Raw genomic sequence first — 20,791 nt, 5'->3', positions numbered from 1 at the left:
CTTCATGCCACTCCAGTGATTGGTCCGAATTAATGGTAAGGCAGTGTGTTAGATCCCTGCCAATGGTGAGGTTGCACGGTTGGTCCATTCTGATTGGTCCATGACAGGTTTGACTCAATAGGATTCGTCTGATAGGCCACGTGATTCATCGGTGCTGACAATGCCACTGCTAGAGTGGTCCATACAAATGATACAGGCAGGATCCCACTGCTGTTTTCCAGTACTATGTACTGTACACAGTAGCTACGCACATGTACAATTAAAATTCATAATTGTGTGTTTGTTAACTTAATTTGCATAACTACTTAATCATAAAATATCTTCATAAGGTCAGCAGCAAATATGGAAAATAAGACTAAAATGGTTCAGAGTTCCATATAACAAAGACAAACAAAATGACAACGTCCCAGAGTTCTAGAATATCACAAATACGTATTAAATTCCCCATTTCACTGATCAGGAGTGTGTATGATGAGTGTTAGCACATTTATGTATGGTATGGTGTGGTGTGTGTGTGTGTGTGTGTGTTTGTTTGTTTACTAATTGCACTTGTTGATGAAGATATGTGTATCACATTGCCGGTCAGATATCTGCAGGTGTTTGGCATATTCGGGATACGTCTGGAACTGTTCACTATACACATAGGACATGGACATGACTACAGAGAATGTAAAGTTAGAAAGAACTTGTCATTGTGATACAGCTTATTGGAATAACAGCTCTAAACCAGTAGGTATAAATCAGAGCATTTAGCCCAGTGGAGGAAAAAAAAGACCATTGAAATTGCCTTCCTAAAAGATAAGCAACATTTCAGTCTTCACTTCATAGCACTTCCAACATGATAACTGTGTGCCTCTACATTCTGTGCAAAATAAGATCAAAGTCCACACACACATATCCACTCAACTCTCTCTATGTACAGTTATGGCGTTAGTACCATCAGTTCCCCTACAGGGACTAAGACATTCCTTAACCATCCGAGGCAAGACGCAGTACCTCTTCTTCCACCTGTTTCATGTAGTCCTGTAAAGGCCTTCTAAAGGTGACAGGGAGACTGTAGGGTTGGTGGGCTGTGGGGACAGGTGTCAGGGACAGGGAAACAAAATGGGAAGACACTTTTGGACAAAAGCACCTCACAACGCTCTGTGGCGACCGTTACTTGGGAAACCGACTAATTTGATGACTCGACCAATCTAGTCAAAGGGGAGAAGAATGGGTGCCGTGGGGGGGAGTAGTATTTTTCTATTTTGAGGTCTCAGAAGAACTTGTCGTCGATGCGGAAGTGCGGCCGCGTCACATCGTCGGGGTTGATGAACACCGAGATGGACTTGCCGGGGTTCTCCGTCACCAACTGCTGCAGCTTCTTAGCCAATCGGTCATCCGGCTGGTGCTCGCCGCCCGCGTCTGACTGTGGCGACGGCAGGTTTGAGGCGCTGCTGCGCCAATGCAGGTCCAGGGTCAGCCGGTTGGCCGCCTTGGCTTGCTCGATGGTGGTGCGCAGGTGCTCGGCCGGGTCGGAGCGCACGGAGCTGAGTTTGCGGGCGTGGAGCATGGCCTTCTCATCCGACAGGTGCTCCAGCATGTTGCACTGTGGGATGAAGTAGTTGGGGCACATCTTGTTGACCAGGCAGTTCTGCAGGTCGTCGATGAGGCCTAGCAGGAAGTGGGCTGAGAAGTCTTCCTGGGACAGGTAGGTGGCGGGGAGCCGATCGCAGGCCCACAGCATCATGCTGCGCAGGTGGTAGGGGCTGATGGCCTTGGGCCTTGACAGCAGCTTGATAATGATGGCCTTGCATGCCTGGTAGGCCTGCATCAGGTTGGCCGAGATGCACTTCTTGAGCTGCACTTCGCTGCGGGCGAACGACAGGCGCCACTCATTCTCCTTACGGCCCTTGTGGGAGCAGGCAGGCACCAGGTAGAAGCCGCTGATCACCTCCTCCTCTGTGATCTTGCCGTCCCAGAAGTGGTTCTCCATCAGCCAGCTCTGGGCCACCGCCGGCCATCCCTTGAAGGAGACCACAGGCAAGATGTCATAGAGCATGCGGCTGCTGCCCACGCCCAGGATGACGGAGATGATGGTGCCGTTCCGCTCCACCTTCTCCACGCGGGGCATGCCGCGCTGGGGCTTCTTCTGGATCTCCACCAGGACCACGCTGATGGACTCGTAGAACCAGTCAGCCACCAGCGTGGGTGAGAAGAAGTAGTTGGTGGCGCCGTTGATGTGGTCTACCATGGTGCAGCAGTCCTTCCACTTGTTGATGGTGCCCTCGTCGAAGAGGCGCAGGCTCAGCCACGAGTGGCACAGGGCTGAGTGGCGCATGTCCAAAGTCACCGGCTGGTTGCGGTCGTGCAGCTTGAGCGCGGGCACGAGGAGGGTAAAGTCCATGTCATAGTCGGTGCCGCGGGCGTAGACACTCAGCTCGTCTAGGTCCATGTCGACCACACCCTCTCGCACGCCACCTGACAGTAGTAGGTACTCGTTGGCCACAGGGAGCTTCTGGTCCAGTTTCTGCACCATACCTGATGGGAGAAGGATAAAGGGGCATTAATAGTGGCCTGTGAGGTCCAGCGGTTAGAGTTGGCATGGGTTCGAATCTGGCCTACTGCCCTTTGACTCAACCTCCTCCTACATTTCCTTACCTGTTCTATCTGTTCAATAAAAATAACAAAAAATACAAAAGGAGTGGGCCTGTCCCACTCCTTAAAAAATAGGGGGATGAATAGACAGCATATATATAGCCTGTGATTATGTTTCAGCAGTGCAAATGCTCTGTAATAAGGTAGCCTATGTCATTCCAGGCTCTGTGAGTATGTGTTATTGTGGCAATACACACTGAAGGCTACACTTGCGGTAGAGGAAACCTCTAATCACAGATCTAGGATTAGATTACCCTACCCCCAATAATAACCTTAACATTCATGTGGGTGGTAAAACATCTGATCCTGTATCAGTGTTGTTTAAATGCAACTTAACCTATTACCAGTAGACCAGAGGGGTATACTACAAAGCAGGATCAATGAGTTAGCCAGCTAACCTTGATAAACAACTAGAAATAATTACATTTTATGGTTCATTAAGAAAGCTGAACTTGGAAATGTTTTTGGTTGTCAGGTAAATTTTTCATGCTTTGCTCTGCTCTGCCTTGCATTGCTCTGCCTTGCATGCTACCTCAGGGAGTGACGCCCCTTACCCGCACAAGTCTCAGGCTCAGCTGGCTCCAGCTGACAGCACCCAGATAGGGCAGCCAGTCTAGGAGATGGACAACTCCAATTACAAAGCTCCTGACCAGGCAGATACAGGAGTCTCATCTCCCAAACAGCTGGAAAGGCAGATGAAGACGGCATCTGATAACTGGCGAAATTGGATAGGAGCGTCTCCAAAATGACTAAAATGTAAAATATATATATTTATCCCTCTGGATACTAGTGTTGTACCACATCTCTCTACTAGGGGGCAGTGCAAGCCAATTTCCACCTAATCCCCCCTAGGCTGCAAGTCCGAACACATGCTCCGAATACAACAGCTAGACCTTACCGTGAAATGCTTACTTACAAGTCCTTAACCAACAATGCAGTTAAGAAAAATAAAGAGTTAACAAAATACTTACTAAATAAACTAAAGTTAAATTAAAAAATATATATAATAACAATAACAAGGCTATATACAGGGGGTACCGGTACCGAGTCAATGTGCAGGGGCACAGGTTAGTCAAGGTAATCAAGGTAATATGTACATGTAGCTAGGGGTAAAGTGACTATGCATAGATAATAAACAGCGATTAGCAGAAACGTAAAAAAAAGGGGGGCGGGGGGGGTCAATGCAAATATTCTGGGTAGCCATTCGATTAGCTGTTTAGCAGTATTATGGCTTGAGGGTAGAAGCTGTTAAGCCTTTTGGCCCTAGACTTGGCGCTCCGGTACCGCTTGCCGTGCTGTAGCAGAGAGAACAGTCTATGCTTAGTGTGGCTTGAGTCTTTGGCAATTTTTAGGGCCTTCCCCTGACACAGCCTAGTATAGAGGTCCTGGATGGCAGGAAGCTTGGCCCCAGTGATGTACTGGGCCGTACGCACTACCCTCTGTAGGGCCTTGCGGTCGGGGGACAAGAATTTGCCATACAAGACGGTGATGCAACCAGTCAGGATGCTCTTGATGGTGCAGCTATAGAACTTTTTGAGGATCCGAGGACCCACGACAAATATTTTCAGTTTCTTGAGGGGGAATAAGCGATGTCGTGCCCTCTTAATGTCTTGGTGTGTTTGGACCATGATAGTTAGTTGGTGATGTGGACACCAGGGAACTTGAAGCTCTCAACCTGCTCCACTACAGCCACGTCGATGAGAATGGGGGCGTCCTCGGCCCTCCTTTTCCTGTAGTACATAATCATCTCCTATGTCTTGATGACGTTGAGGGAAAGGTTGTTAACATATACTATACATTCGGAATATTGTTGGAACTAAAGATTAAACGGTTCTCAAGATTTGAGAATAACGGTTCTGTACTGGAACACTAGAGACCACTTTCGTTCCCGGTTTTGGTTCCGTTCCTCTAAAAATGTTTCTGTTTCTCAGTTTCTGTTCCCTGAACCGGTTCCAACCCGATACATTTACATGACATAATATTAACACAGGCCAAATAAATCTCTCCTGTCAAAGGCATCCTGCCATTCCATAACATTTCAGATGTAAAAAAAAACGTGGCAACAGCTTGTGCATTGTTTGCTCTTGGGTTCTGTGTGCACTGCACTGGACTGAGCTGGCCTAGCATGCTCCATAAGCATTGGCTGAGTTTATCTATGTGGACTGCAGTGCTCTGCCTCGTTTGTTTTTCCTCTTCACTGATTCCAGGAAGTGTCTGTTCCCTCTCAGCAGCCATAACCCCCGACATAAGAGACGGGCCCGAGTGGCTCGGCGCTGTGGTCTACTGTCACTGTTTGTTTGAGACACCGAGCGCAAGAAGCTTAAGTGTGTAGGCCTACAGCGCAAGTGTGTGTGGAGTGTGGGCTTGTATTACTATTCTTGTGGGTACCGGAAATCTCCAAAAGTCCCCACAAGGATAGTAAAACGAGGAAAATTCTCCCCTCGTGTTGACGTTTCCCAGGACTCTGCGAGGACAAAGGCTATTTTAGGCTCAGGGGTTAGGGTTACAATTAGGGTTAGAGTTAAGGGTTAGGGAAAATAGGATTTTGAATGGAAATCAATTTTAGATCCCCACAAGGATAGTAAAACATATGCTGTGTGTGTGACTCTGCGTACGATTGTGTGTGTGTGTGTGAAACTGTGTGTGTCTGTCTGCTACTCCTTTTGTATCTTTTGCTCAAATCATCTGAGTGAGTTTTCACAGTGTGCATTTTTCTAACACTGCTGCTGAACCAGTACACCACCACAACAGTTCGCCTAATATGCCAGACAAATCAAAGTTATTCAAGTTAGTAAAATGGTATTCAAACTTTTTCAGCAGGGACACTATTTTCAACAAATAACCTTGAATTCATTGCATTTTCATGAACCCAATAAGTACATGTACTCAAACTTGTATTTTTCCAATATTTTTTCTACAAAACGCTTGTATATTGTCCCATACAATAATCTGTTCACATTTTTTTTTTCTATAATAAAATGTATAATCATTTTGGCGACCCCACTAGGGGTCATGACTCGTCGTTGAATTCCATCGAGTTAGTGGGCAAGTTTAAGTGGTAAGGCTAAAGCAACCGACTCTAGACAAAAGCCGAGGCGTGAAGTCATGGGAGGTGCAACTGTGACAGCCGAAAGTTGAACACTAACGTTGTTTTCCAACAACAGGGGTCAGATCAACATGGCAGTGTTGACATTGATTATAAAGATTTTTCTTTATTTCTAAATTATAAACATTTCGCCAACTGAAATACAGTACCAGTCAAAAGTTTGGACACACCTACTCATTCAAGGGTTTTTCTTTATTTGTATTATTTTCTACATTAATAGTGAAGACATCAAAACTATGAAATAACATATATGGAATCATTTAGTAACCAAAAAAGTATGTAATATGAGATTGTTCAAAGTATCCACCCTGTTCCTTGATGACAGCTTTATGAGGTAGTCACCAGGAATGCATTTCAATTAACAGGTGTGCCTTGTTAAAAGTTAATTTGTGTAATTTCTTTCCTTCTTAATGCGTTTGAGCCAATCCGTTTTATGTGACAAGGTAGGGGTGGTATACAGAAGATAGCCCTATTTGGTAAAAGACCAAGTCCATATTATGGTAAGAACAGCTCAAATAAGCAAAGAGAAACAACAGTCCATAATTACTTTAAAACATGAAGGTCAGTCAATCTGGAAAATGTCAAGTTTCTTCAAGTGCAGTCGCAAAAACCATCAAGCGCTATGATGAAACTGGCTCTCATGAGGACCGCCACAGGAAAGGAAGACCCAGAGTTACCTCTGTTGCAGAGGATAAGTAAGAGTTAACTGCACCTCAGACTGCAGTTCAAATAAATGCTTCACAGAGTTCAAGTAACAGACACACCTCAACATCAACTGTTCAGAGGAGACTGTGTGAATCAGGCCTTCATGGGTCGAATTGCTGCAAAGAAAAAAGGACATCAATAAGAAGAAGAGACTTGCTTGGGCCAAGAAACACGAGCAATAAATGACCGGTGGAGATCTGTCTTTTGGTCCAAATTTGCGATTTTTTGGTTCCAACCACCGTGTCTTTGTGAGATTTTTATAAAAAAGTAATATTTAACTTTTATTTAACTAGGCAAGTCAGTTAGGAACAAACTCCTTTATTTAACTATTTACAATGACAGCCTACCAAACCAAACCCTAACGACGCTGGGCCAATTGTGCGCCGCCCTATGGGACTCCCAATCACGGCCGGTTGTGATACAGCCTGGAATCTAACCAGGGTCTGTAGTGACGCCTCTAGCACTGAGATGCAGTGCCTTAGACCGTTGCGTCACTGGGGATGATCTCTACATGCATGGTCCCACCGTGGAGGTGGTGTGCATGGTCCCACAGAGGAGGTGGTGTGATGGTGCTTTGCTGGTGACACTGTCAGTGATGTATTTGGAATTCAAGGAACACTTAATGAGCATGGCTACCACAGGATTCTGCAGCAATATTCCATCCCATCTGGTTTGCGCTTAGTGGGGCTATCATTTGTTTTTTAACAGGACAATGACCCAACACACCTGCAGGCTGTGTAAGGGCTATTTGACCAAGAAGGAGAGTGATGGAGTGCTGCACCAGATGACCTGGTCTCCACAATCACCCGACCTCAACCCAATTGACATGGTTTGGGATGACTTGGACCGCAAAGTGAAGGAAAAGCAGCCAACAAGTACTCAGCATAATGACTCCTTCAAGACTGTTGGAAAAGCATTCCTCATGAAGCTGGTTGAGAGAATGCCAAGAGTGAGCAAAGCTGTCATCAAGGCAAAGGGTTGCTACTTTGAAGTATCTCAAAATGAAAAAGATATTTGGATTTGTTTTACACTTTTGGTTTCTACATGAATCCATATGTTATTTCATAGTTCCGATGTCTTCACTTTTATTCTACAATGTAGAAAATAGTCAAATACAGAAAAACCCTTGAATGAGTAGGTGTGTCCAAACTTTTGACAGGTACTGTTAATGTGCGTGTACATTGTACAATTAATTATTGAGACTCAAATTTCTCATTAAATTGTATATCCACTGATATTTATAATTCGTGGCAAAGTTAGTTCCTGTTTCAGTCATGTTTTTGGTCACGTTCGTGTGAGTCAAATAAAAACACCCTAATGATTGGTTGACAATAGAGCACCCCACAATGTAGGTGATGGCTGCAAGATGAACGTTGTGAAGAGCAACTGCAGAAACTTGCAGTCGGCTGCAGTCAAAACTTCATGACCATTGATCACATGATTTTTGTAAAGATCATGCAGTCAACATGTAGGAGCTAGTTGTACAATTTTAATCCCCGTAATGCAACACACTTTGAAAAGGTGGTGACCAACGACTTAACAAAAGTGATCCGCTCAAACGCGCCCACTGTGATCCGACACACAGGGCTTGTTCTACATTGCAGCAGACAGTGTAGGAGACTGCCGACTGACCGATCTACAAATCACCTTCCATCATAAATAACTACTGATTATTATTTGTAGATCAGTCAGTCGGTCATAATTTATCCATGTTACATTACCTAGTGGGCAAAACCTGGTTGAAAAGACATCAGTAGACTACTGATCATAAGATCGCATCATAACCTGGCAATGACCACCTGACTACAGCGTATTACCTACTGTAAAAACGATTCCAGAGGACAAAGTTGGATATTGAAAACATTGTTCATTGCATTTAGATTTGTTTCCATAGGCACCAATTAAAACCTGTTGAGGACAGAGGGCGCTGTTTTCACTTTGGGGGAAAATCGTGCCCAATTTAAACGGCCTCGTACTCAATTCTTGCTCGTACAATATGCATATTATTATTACTATTGGATAGAAAACACTCTCTAGTTTCTAAAACCGTTTGAATTATATCTGTGAGTAAAACAGAACTCATTTTGCAGCAAACTTCCTGACAGGAAGTGGAAAATCTGAAATCGATGCTCTGTTCTAGGGCCTGCCTATAAATGGCCTTCATATATATCAGTATACATGCACTTCATACACCTTCCACTAGCTGTCAACAGGGAGTGAGAGAAGAAATGGAGTGTATAACTTGATCTGGGGTCGAATAAATGCTCTTGGCATGACGTGACCCCAATTTCCTGTTTCCTGGAACGCGCGAGAAGGGACCTGGTATTGCCTTCTGTAAAGCTGTCGTTATAGAAGACTAATATCTCCGGCTTTAATTTTATTTGATACATGTGACAATATCATCGTAAAGTATGTTTTTTCAATATAGTTTTATTAGATTATTGAAATTTATTCGGGACGTTAGGCGTGTTGCGTTGTGTGCCTTTGTTCAGGAAGGAGAGCTTCGCGCCACTTTGCTAGCTTTCCGTGCTAATTGACTGGAGAAGAGGACATTCTAAATCCAAACAACGATTGTTCTGGACAAAGGACCCCTTGTACAACATTCTGATGGAAGATCATCAAAAGTAGGACCCATTTTATGATGCTATTTCATATATCTGTCGAACATGTTGTACTAGTAGTTTGCGCCCAGATTTTGGGCACTCTCTCGCTATAACTAAGCTGGATGTCGTAATGAAGTTATTTTTAGAATTCTAACACGGCGATTGCATTAAGAACTAGTGTATCTATCATTTCCTATACAACATGTATTTTTTAGTAACGTTTATGTATAGTTATTTGGTCAGAATATGTGAGTGTCAGAAAAATATCCGGACGTTGTGGGAAAAAGATGCTACGTTAGCACAATGTATAACCACTGATTTCAGCTCTAAATATGCACATTTTCGAACAAAACATAAGTGTATGTATAACCTGATGTTATAGGACTGTCATCTGACGAAGCTTATCAAGGTTAGTCAAAAATTATATATCTTTTGCTGGTTTGTTACGATCGCTAACTTTTGCTGCTGGGGAATGGCTTGTGTTTCTGGCTATTGTGGTAAGCTAATATAATGCTATATTGTGTTTTCGCTGTAAAACACTTAAAAAAAATCGGAAATATTGGCTGGGTTCACAAGATGTTTGTCTTTAATTTGCTGTACACCATCGATTTTTCAGAAATGTTTTATGATGAGTATTTAGGTATTTGACGTTGGTGTCTGTAATTACTCTGGCTGCTTCGGTGCTATTTCTGACGTTAGCTGTGATGGTAGCTGCAATGTAAAACTGATTTATACCTCAAATATGCACATTTTTCGAACAAAACATAGATTTATTGTATAATATGTTATAAGACTGTCATCTGATGAAGTTGTTTCTTGGTTAGTTTGGTTGGTTCTTGGTTAGTTAGGTTGGCTTTGTGCATGCTACCTGTGCTGTGAAAAATGTCTGTCCTTTTTTGTATTTGGTGGTGAGCTAACATAAATATGTGGTGTTTTCGCTGTAAAACATTTAAAAAATCGGACATGTTGGCTGGATTCACAAGATGTGTATCTTTCATTTGCTGTATTGGACTTGTTAATGTGTGAAAGTTAAATATTTCTCAAAAATATTTTTTGAATTTCGCGCTCTGCCTTTTCAGTGGAATGTGGGAGGAGTTCCGCTAGCGGAACCCCGGTGCCAGACAGGTTAAAGTTTCAATCTGCAACATATTCTTACATTTAAAATAGATCAAGCAATCTACCTCACAAATCTTTGCACATTTGCAAAGTAATTGTTTCATAATTCACCTACAGACATTACATGCATAGAAAGACTGGGACAGAATATATTTAAGCAATAAGGCAAGAGGGGGTGTGGCATATGGCCAATATACCACGGCTAAGGGCTGTTCTTATGCAAGACGAAACGCCTGGATACAGCCCTTTGCAGTGGTATATTGGCCATATACCACAACCCCCAGAGGTGCCTTATTACTATTATAAACTGGGTACCAACGTAATTAGAGTAGTAAAAATAAATGTTTGTATACGCTATACCACGGCTGTCAGCCAAATCAGCATTCAGGGCTCGAACCACCCAGTTTATAAAAAAAAATATTTAAAAAACACACATTGGGATTTTTTAAATGCTTAATAAGAGTGGTGTGATGGGATAGATTGTCATCAAGGACCTTAGAGCAGAGAAGGCGATCTGGAGCGTAGTGGTCCTCTTGAAGACTAGTGTGAAGGGTCAGATCTAGAGTGAAGAGAATCAGTGCATTACAAATGTATCAATCTGAGATTTTAAAATAAAATCTAAATCAAAGTATATTTGTCACGTGCGCCGAATACAACAGGTGTACTTACAGGCTCTACCCAATAGTGAAAAAAAGTTGTTAGGTGAACAATAGGTAAGTGAAGAAATAAAACAACAGTAAAGACAGGCTAAATAAAGTAGCGAGGCTATAGAAAGTAGCGAGGCTTGAACGCTGAGCTGTAGTCAATGAATAGCATTCTCACATAAGTGTTGCTTTTGTCCAGGTGGGAAAGGGCAGTGTGGAGTGTAATAGAGATTGCATCATCTGTGGATCTGTTTGGGCGGTATGCAAATTGGAGTGGGTCTAAGGTTTCTGGGATAATGGTGTTGATGTGAGCCATTACCAACCTTTCAAAGCACTTCATGGCTACGGACGTGAGTGCTACGGGTCTGTAGTCATTTAGGCAGGTTGCCTTTGTGTTCTTGGGCACAGGGGCTATGGTGGTCTGCTTGAAACATGCTGGTATCACAGACTCAATCAGGGACATGTTGAAAATGTCAGTGAAGACACCTGCCAGTTGGTCAGCACATGCCCGGAGCACACGTCCTGGTAATCCGTCTGGCCCCGCATCCTTGTGTATGTTGACCTGTTTAAAGGTCTTACTCACGTCGGCTACAGAGAGCGTGATCACACAGTCGTCCGGAACAGATGATGCTCTCAAGTATGCCTCAGTGTTGCTTGCCTCGAAGCGAGCATAGAAGTGATTTAGCACGTCTGGTAGGCTCGTGTCACTGGGCAGCTCGCAGCTGTTCATCCCTTTGTAGTCTCTAATGGTTAGCAAGCCCTGCCACATAAGACGAGCGTCGGAGCCGGTGTAGTATGATTCAATCTTAGCCCTGTATCGACGCTTTGCCTGTTTAATGGTTCGTCGCAGGGCATAGCAGGATTTCTTGTAAGCTTCCCGCACCTTGAAAGCAGCAGCTCTACCCTTTAGCTCAGTGCGATTGTTGCCTGTAATCCATGGCTTCTGGTTGGGGTATGTACGTACAGTCACTGTGGGGACGACGTCCTCGATGCACTTATTGATAAAGCCAGTGACTGATGTGGTGTACTCCTCAATGCCATCGGAAGAAAACCAGAACATGTTCCAGTCTTTGATAGCAAAACATTCCTGTAGTTTTAGCATCTGCTTCATCTGACCACATTTTTTATAGACCGAGTCACTGGTGCTTCCTGCTTTAATTTTTGCTTGTAAGCAGGAATCAGGAGGATAGAGTTGTGGTCGGATTTACCAAATGGAGGGCGAGGGAGAGCTTTGTACGTGTCTCTGTGTGTGGAGTACAGGTGATCTAGAATTGTTTTCCCTCTGGTTGCACATTTAACATGATGGAAATTTGGTAGAACTGATTTAAGTTTCCCTGCATTAAAGTCTCCGGCCACTAGGAGCGCCGCCTCTGGGTGAGTGGTTTCCTGTTTGCTTATTTCCTTATACAGCTGACTGAGTGCGGTCTTTGTGCCAGCATCTGTCTGTGGTGGTAAATGAACAGCCACGAAAAGTATAGCTGAAAACTCTCTAGGCAAGTAGTGTGGCCTGCAATTTCTCACAATATACTCTACTTCAGGCGAGCAAAATCTAGAGACTTCCTTAGATTTTGTGCACTCAAATAACGGGGAGGTCGGTCCTGTGGGGTGTTTGGAGAATGTCTTGTGCGTCGTCTTTGTTGTAGAAAAAAATCTTCATCTAATCCGAGGTGAGTGATCGCTGTCCTGATATCCAGAAGCTCTTTTTTGCCGTAAGATACGGTTGCAGAAATATTATGTACAAAATAAGTTACAAATAATGCGAGAAAAAAAACCACATTATAGCACAATTGGTTGGGCACCCGTAAAACTGCTGCCATTTCCTGAAGAAACTTTGTGGACTCAGCTGGCTAATAGTATTTCAATGGTACTATAATAAGCAATAAGGCACGAGGGGGTGTGCCTGGACACAGCCCAATAAGGCACGACGCATCGCAGAGTGCCTGGACACAGCCCTTAGCCGTGATATATTGGCCATATACCACAAACCCCAGAGGTGCCTTATTGCTATTATTAACTGGTCATACCTGTGGTATATGGTCTGATATACCACGGATGTCAGCCAATCAGTATTCAGGGAAGCCGCTGCTGTCTCAGGTAACTCCTACTATTATTACGTGTCAAAGCCCCCAGCAATCGGTCATAAATAAGCAACATGTTGGGCGGATTGGAGTCAATTTTGACAATTTAATTTTTCATTGCTATGTAGCCTTTGGCTATGAATAATAGGTTGGCAGGTAATGATCCGGCTTTTGACACTCCAGGTGATTTCAAACCCGAAAAGGTTTGAAATTCATGCACCTAAATGTTTGCAGCCTTTTGCCAAATATTGACTACATCAAGATCTGGAATTCCGAGGCAGATCCAGATATTCTTATTTGATCAGAAACATGGTTATCTGAGAAAATCGTGGATTCTGAGGTTACCACGAATGGTTTTAAAGTTTTCAGGTCTGATAGAATTGGCAAAGGTGGTGGTGTTGCTATCTATACAAAAAGTATCCTTTCTGTGTCTCTTTTAAAGGCTAGATCCAGTCCTAACCAATTTGAATTTCTAGCTTAAAGTCTTCTACTAGGTTCTAATTCTAAAGTAACTGTTCTAGGAGTCTACCGCCCTCCCTGAATGTTCGTTTTACAGAATTTGGCAGTACATCCCAACGGGAAAATAAAAAACGCAGATCACGTGTAACCACGCTAGCCCAGGACCTCCACATTCAACTTCTTCACCTGCGGGATCTTCTGAGTATTTATGTCTGTAATAAAGCCCTTGTGAAGAAAAACTCATTCTGATTGGCTGGGCCTGGCTCCCAAGTTTGCCCTCCCAGGCCCCCCGATGGCTGAGCACCTGCCCAGTCATGTGAAATCCAGAGATTCGGGCCTAATTAATTTATTTCAATTTACTGATTTCCTTATATGAACTGTAACTCAGTAAAATTTTGAAATTGTTGCACTTTGCGTTTATATTTTTGTTCGGTATAGTTGAAGAAGTTTGTTGCAGTTATAGCTTAGAGACGTCTTCAAAAAAGAGCAACTTGCTCATATACATACTTTGCGTCGTTCTCCACCACGGCAGTACGGGACACATTTTAGGACTGTCCCTAGGGCCCGTAACACATCAACTTCCTGAGTTTTCAGGCTTTTCATGACACTTGCTGTAAGCATAAAAAGAGAAGAAAATAAATCAAGATTGGTATAACGTGGACATGCAGGACACAACAGAACAGGAACACAGTAAAATATATTTAACAGTCAGAATCTACTAAAAATGTATCATTGTCAAATGTCTCAAATGCTCACAATTACTTACCAAGTACAATGGAGAACAAACAAGTGACAGCAAAGGCATGTTTGCTTCTCTGTCCCTTCATATTGAAGTGGGACATTAATTAATTGGTCATCAATCCGAAACACTAAGAAAGACGATACCAAAAGTAGACAGTAGTTGTTTTTTTGAACTCATCTCTAAATGGTGAAGTTTTGCTTAATCGAATACATGTTGTAACATGCAAACAACTTTGTATAAAACACACTGCTTCATAATCCTGAGGACATTGTCCCAGACAGAAGATCTCCCAATTGAGGACAGCTTGGCAGTCTTAAAAAAAAGAAAGGTAAATGCAAAAATGTAAGTATGTGTAAAGACAGTAAAGACACAATAAAATATTCTCTTTTTAAAAAGTTGTGTCTGTCATATCATTCCTGCAACAAATATTGTTAGAAATGGGTGTAATTGGCAAATCTCTTCCTCTTCTCTGCAACTGCACACGTGTATGAGTTTGAGTGAGCAACTGGGAAAACGAGCAAGAGAGAACGGGGAGAAACTTTACATGACTCACCAAGGGAGGTCTGTGTGGAATCAGGACACAAGGTTTTCGCAACTGGAAAAAAAGGGAGAATCAAAATGGGATTTTAAATGAAATAAATCAAATTTGCTTGCCTTACTTAAGATTAAATGATTAGGAAGCAATGCTATTTCAAGTGGATCTACTTACACTTAGATCAGGCGAGACCTGATGCAAAGAGAAAACTTGAATGATCATCAGCATAGCTAGTACAACCAAGCTCTTACCAATGTGGTGAGTAGGAATCAATACACATTGAAGATCAGAATATCAAAGAGGGGAAAAATAAAACATTTTGCACACAGAACTTACTGTCAATGACTATGGATTTAAGGGGTGGTTCTGTTCTCTTCTTTTCCTGGGACGTGGCAGAATAGGTCACTGGTAACTAAGTGGGTGGCCAAGGACTGCTGTAGAGGTCATGCATTAGGTCCTTGACATGTTTCAGGAACCATAAAGATTGTGACAAATCATGAGTAACCATTAAGTTCATTAACCTAGCTACTACAGAAGACCTAAGGTCTTCACTAAGTTAGACTTCGCCTAGCAAGTACATTGACCATGTTTCCCCTCAGCAATCTGGCAGTCAGGCAGACAGACGTGAGAGAGAGAGCCTGTGTTTTGCTGTCTATTTACATTTCTTAGTCAGCAGGCTGGATAACTGCTGTACTCCTTCCCTTTGTTCCCCTCCTCCACCCAAACTAGAAGATTACTGATTTTTTTGTATTTTTTTTTACATCTAGAGTTGAAAAAGGCAGTTGAGAGGTGTAACATTAGAATGAGGGTTGGGGGGGGGGGGGGGGGTTGGGGGGGGATAGGCAAAACGCATCATATTGTCAAATACAAGGATCCCTGATGAATCAACAAAAACTTCACATCCATATTTCAAGAATTAGGTAACCTAAAAATGTCTCACACACAGTCAATGTTTCCTATATTTGTATTCATCAACCATCTCTCACGCTCTCACACACAGCTAGCATGACAACGTTGACAATGTTTTCTAAATCATCATCGCTCTCTGTCCATCTCTCACACAGACAGAACACACACACATTTACTGTCATTAAACAGATGTCAAAATGTCAAAACGTTAGCTAGCTAGCTACAACAGGTTAAAAAAAATGTCAAACTTACCACGTCCATGGGGGATTAGCTAGAGAGCTAACGTTAGCTTGCTAGAAAAACTTTCCTTGACATTATTCTCCCCAACAAACCGCCGCTCTACTTACAAAAGTAAAACAGTTTTTTGTATACATTTCGAGAAACAGTAATTGTTTTCCAGCTGTGTTGACGCTTGAGCAATGCGCTTGAGCAAGCAGGCTGCCTGCGAAGCACACAGACATGTATTGCTGCGAGCGAGGCACAGATTCCAATCCAAATTTTAGTTGGACCAGATATGCCTACCTCTTCATTTAGCTACTGAAAAAAAATGCACTTACTGAAATTAAAATAATGTGTGCAGTAATTTGAATTGCTCAAAAGTTTTAAACGAAAACATAAATTATTTTCAGGGTCAAATTCAGGTACAATATTTTTTTACTAATTATTGATGGAAATAAATGGATTAAAAATAGGGGTTTGTAAATATTGGTGGATTGTATTAGGATATTTAAATAAAATATATAGGCCTGTGTATTTTGTTAAATTCTGAAAACAAATTTAGTTAAGAAAATCGAAATTGCATTCAGTGGAACAGAAGAAAATGCACAGCAAAATAAACAAACGGTTACGATTAGAAGACACACAGCAAGCCACCGGATATTCTTCATTTAAAAAACATGATTTAATTGTACTGCAGTTTCACTGCATTTTAACAGCAGTGCATTTTTGTAAGGATATCCTGTATTATTGTACATGCTTATCTTACATGCTGGTAGCCGAGAACAAATGTTATGGAGGTGAATGTGCACTTTTCAATTCGTTGGACTGCAACTACAAAAAGCATTGCCATAGCCTGTGGTAAAATCAAAACCATTTAAAGCATCCTATAAATTAGGGACCATCTCTGATTGGGCCACAGACTGTCACAAAATGTTGCTTGCTAATGACCTAGCAAATTCGATGGAGGTGAAATAAAAATTTATTTATTTATTGGTGTTTCATCACCTGCAGGATAAAAATCTAAAATGTCCCTACTCCTGAAGAAGTGAATTGTGCCAGATAAGCTGAAGTGGACTCAACCCGAGTACCATTAGCCTCAGCCTAGAGTAATATGATTATGCTGGACTCTGGAAGAGCTCGGCCCGCAAGAAGCCCCATGAGTCTGAGTCCCGAGTCTCAAACGGAATAGTCCCAGCATGTTGACGGAGTACATGAGACCCTAAACCGCTTTGGTGCACTCTACCAGCTGTTGTTTGCAAACTGTGCTAAACTGAATCATGGAAACCTTGCTGAAAAATTAGCATTACCCACATTTGTATAATTGTAATGGTTCTAGTGTTTTATATCCAATGGGTGCGTGGCCCACAAACCCAATTGTCATACTTGAGTAAAAGTTGTAGATACCTTATTATAAAGTGACTCAAGAAAAAGTTAGTCACCCAGTAAAATACTACTTGAGTAAAAGTCTAAAAGTATTGTGCTAAATATATTTATTAAGAATCAAATGTAAAAGTATAAATAATTGGACATTTCTTATATTAAGCAAAGCAGATGGCACCATTTTCTTGTTTTTAAAATGTATAGATTGCCAGGGGTACACTCCAACACTAAGACATCATTTACAAACGATGCATGTGTTTAGTGAGTCTGCCAGATAAGAGGCAGAAGAGATGACCACGTGTTCTCTTGATAAGTGTGTGAATTTGACAATTTTCCCATCCTGCTAAGCATTCAACACATAACGAGTACCTGTGGGTGTCAGGGAAAATGTATGGAGTAAAAAGTACATTATTTTATTTTAGGAATGTAGTAAAGTACAGATACCCCCCAAAAACGACTTAAGTAGTACTGTAAAGTACTTTATAATTTCAGGACCATGGACAGCTACCGAGAGAAAACATCTCTGACTGCAATGCAGCACCACAGCAGAGGAAAGAGGCCACTCTAGGCAGAGACTAAATAAATAAATGCTGAAACTGATGTTGGACAATCAAACTCAATATGTAAAAAAACGAAATTCGTTGAGGCTGGGTCATTGACATAATGCTTATTTTAAACTGCTCCAGCAAAACGAGGCCCACCATGCATTTATGAAAGCACTTGTTTCTAAAGCTCAAATGATCTCACTCTTTTTTACAGTTCTACAGGAATATGAAAATATATGTTAAATATGTTATATAAAAGTGTTATTTGTATTGTAATTGTAACAATTATGGGATCTTGCCATGTGTGATAACAGGTGGTATATTATTAATAAGAAACTTGGTTTCCTACTATAGGTAGTTGGCTGCATAGTGATAGCAACAATGTAACACGGAACCCAAACCGGCTGCGCGCGTGCGCCATCGTGAGCTATCATGCATAAATGTATTTTGTCCCCCTACACCAAACGTGATCACGACACGCAGGTTAAAATATCAAAACAAACTCTGAACCAATTACATTAATTTTGGGACAGGTCGAAAAGCATTAAACATGTATGTCAATTTAGCTATTTCGCTTGCACTTGCTAGCTAATTTTTCCTATTTAGCTAGCTTGCTGTTGCTAGCTAATTTGTCCTGGGATATAAACATTGAGTTGTTATTTTACCTGAAATGCACAAGGTCCTCTACTCCGACAATTAATCCACACATAAAACGGCCAACGAATTGTTTCTAGTCATCTGTCCTCCTTCCAGGCTTTTTCATATTTGAACTTATATGGTGATTGGCATCTACACTTTCATAGTATTACCACTACAACCGGCAAAACAGTTAATCTTTCAATCACCCACGTGGGTATAACCAATGAGGAGATGGCACGTGGGTACCTGCTTCTATAAACCAATGAGGAGATGGGAGAGGCAGGACTTGCAGCGCGATCTGAGTCAGAAATTGAAAGGAGTTTAGCCCTTGGCATCGCAGATGCTCGTTGGCGCGCGCGAGCAGTGTGGGTGCAATAATTGAATAACATGGATTTCTAAATTTATTTTGCGACGCTCGCGCACGCGACGTGTCCGGTCTGGTCAGCATGTAACTCTCCGATGCAGGGGTTAAAGTAAAATTCCCTTCTGCCTGGTAAGGGACCTCCTATATGTGCACCAACATTTTCTATGGGTATAATCATAGAATTACATATGGGGCCTATTTCTTTCTATTCCAAAAAATAAGTGGTAACCCTACCTGCTTTATAGACACAGTTATGCTATCCATAGATGTCGGTAGAGCCAAATACTCCAACACGATCTCATGCACTGATTAAATGTATCCGTGTCTGGGAAGGGCTTGGTGTTTGGTTAAAACCAGGGCTTGAATTGAGTGAGGGTTTCACGTACCCTTTGTTAAAGAAAATGGCAAAAACAATATCTATTGTTTGCTTTATATTTTGAAATAAATACATGAAACGTATCCAAATGATATCAAGCATTCTATAACAATGCTTAACTCGGTGATGCCTTATGGTAGAAACAAGCTCTAAAATGCCCACTATGCATATGGGGATATATTGATTCCTCTCTGACATTCTGACGCTGAGCTGCAGCCTATAATATTCAATGAGAAAAAAAGGGAGCTTTGCTATTCTGTCCCTATTAATTGAGCTTTTCTCTTTCTGAAAAGAGAAGATGTTTGTTTAAACCCAGGCAGCTTTTAGGGAAGCACTTATGTTGTTGGGTTATACAACGGAAGAGTAGCCAGCAGTTGAAGCTTACATTTTTCTGCATCCCCTCTGTCTGGGTGGAAAGGTAACTTTTGAAAGTGCCATGCCATGCTTAGATTCATAAGGATGTTCTAATATGTAATTATTTGCTAACTGCGTTTCAAAAAATACACTCTGGTTTGACATTGAGAAATAATGGTAAGAATGCCTATTTCTCTGTCCATTATTCCCCTGAAACTTCTATTGGGGGGGGGGGGGGGGGGGGGGGGGCTAGCTGACTGTAGTTGTTATTGAGCATTGTCATAAATTGTTTGCATAATAAAACAATGTTGAGCCTCATTGTTGATTCAAATTACAGATAAACAGACGTGATTTTTTCCCACCGACAATCTCTTACCCAGCATGGAGAAAATGAAATCTTTGGCGGTGTGGATCTCGAGCGCTCGCTGGTCGTCATATTCTCGTTGATCGTGTTTACCAAATTCCTGAATCAATCGGTTCAAATCCTCGATTCTGGCCCCGGACCTGAAATCGAGCTCGGGGTAGCTTGGGATGATCTTGTTGTTATTGGTCGTGGAGTTGGGAGTCGCGGTGGGGCTGTTTCCCAGGCTATTTACGGACCCAGCCCGACTGGTTAGAGCAGGGGCCGCCATGTTTGCAAGATAAAAACAGCACTGTGAACGCAGGCGTCCCAAGGTCCCACAATGGCTACCTAGGCTTCAGTTCAGAACATCAGCCGCTGCTTGCACCAAACCAATCAGAGGTCCTTCAAATTGTATGCGGGGTGTGCAAAGTGCCCTCACTTTGGCTCTTTTGACTCTCATCAGCGTTACTGTTGGGGATGGTCTGTCGAATAGTAGACAAAGTAATTGTCATAGCAAGTGTGAGAGTGATAAAATCAGAATTCAAGTCGCTGCTGTATCAGCTCTTCCAGAGCGACGAAGGAATTGCGCTAGCGCATTTATGTAGCTGATACGTTGCCCAGCCTATTATAGAGTAAAGAGCTGTTTGGAAGATTAGATGTTTGAGATGTTTTCACTAATGAAACACACCAAAGAAAAACAGTTCTCACTGTAACATTTACTTTCAAAAATTTAGCTATTGTTAGAAAAAATGTTCAAAATTATCAGAATATTTTTTTTTAAATGACAACATGAAATTGTATTCTAGTGAAACACACTGTACTATGCTGCCATGTCCCTGTTTTCCACTAGTTGTCCCTGTCAGTTCTGTGGGGGCGGGTATAATGTGGAACGTTCCAACAGGAATCTGTTCCAAAAACTTCGTAAAGTACAAGGTTGCCAACAAATAACGCATACAATGTAGCACGATCAATTAACCTTGCTAACTAGCTGACGAATGGGTGTCAACTCACCACGTAGCTTATTCTTAATGTTTGTC

General features: G+C 42.2%; 1 protein-coding gene across 7 annotated transcripts; it reads right to left on the bottom strand.

Annotated features, from left to right (window-relative positions):
• Positions 1-670: 670 nt before the first annotated feature.
• Positions 671-20,566, bottom strand: LOC120018475 (protein MB21D2). Of its 7 annotated transcripts, none has more exons than XM_038961703.1 (4): positions 19,788-19,847; positions 14,644-14,685; positions 13,856-14,402; positions 671-2,520 (listed from the first exon to the last, which is right to left on the bottom strand). In XM_038961703.1, the coding sequence occupies exons 3-4, from the start codon at positions 13,890-13,892 to the stop codon at positions 1,256-1,258; spliced, it is 1,302 nt and encodes a 433-aa protein (XP_038817631.1). In that variant the 5' UTR covers positions 13,893-14,402; positions 14,644-14,685; positions 19,788-19,847; the 3' UTR covers positions 671-1,255. The 7 variants fall into 7 exon arrangements, with proteins under 7 accessions (XP_038817631.1, XP_038817633.1, XP_038817629.1 ...); XM_038961705.1 differs by having other exon boundaries at positions 13,856-13,959; positions 19,788-19,824; XM_038961701.1 differs by lacking the exon at positions 19,788-19,847 and having other exon boundaries at positions 13,856-13,959; positions 14,115-14,402; positions 14,644-17,189.
• Between the last annotated feature and the right edge of the window lie 225 nt (positions 20,567-20,791).

Source organism: Salvelinus namaycush, chromosome 23, assembly GCF_016432855.1.
Source record: "Salvelinus namaycush isolate Seneca chromosome 23, SaNama_1.0, whole genome shotgun sequence".
Lineage (NCBI taxonomy): Eukaryota > Metazoa > Chordata > Actinopteri > Salmoniformes > Salmonidae > Salvelinus > Salvelinus namaycush.
Note: the sequence above shows the minus strand (reverse complement) of the source record. Positions and strands in the feature narration are given on the sequence as shown.

What these genes read in the sequence shown, in the direction of transcription:
- LOC120018475 (XM_038961700.1), bottom strand. Translation starts at nt 20,043, where the DNA reads ATGGCGGCCCCTGCTCTAACCAGTCGGGCTGGGTCCGTAAATAGCCTG. An exon ending in TTTCATTTTCTCCATGCTGG is followed by an intron (nt 2,521 to 19,787) that starts GTAAGAGATTGT and finishes TTCTCCCATCAG; the next exon opens with GTATGGTGCAGAAACTGGAC.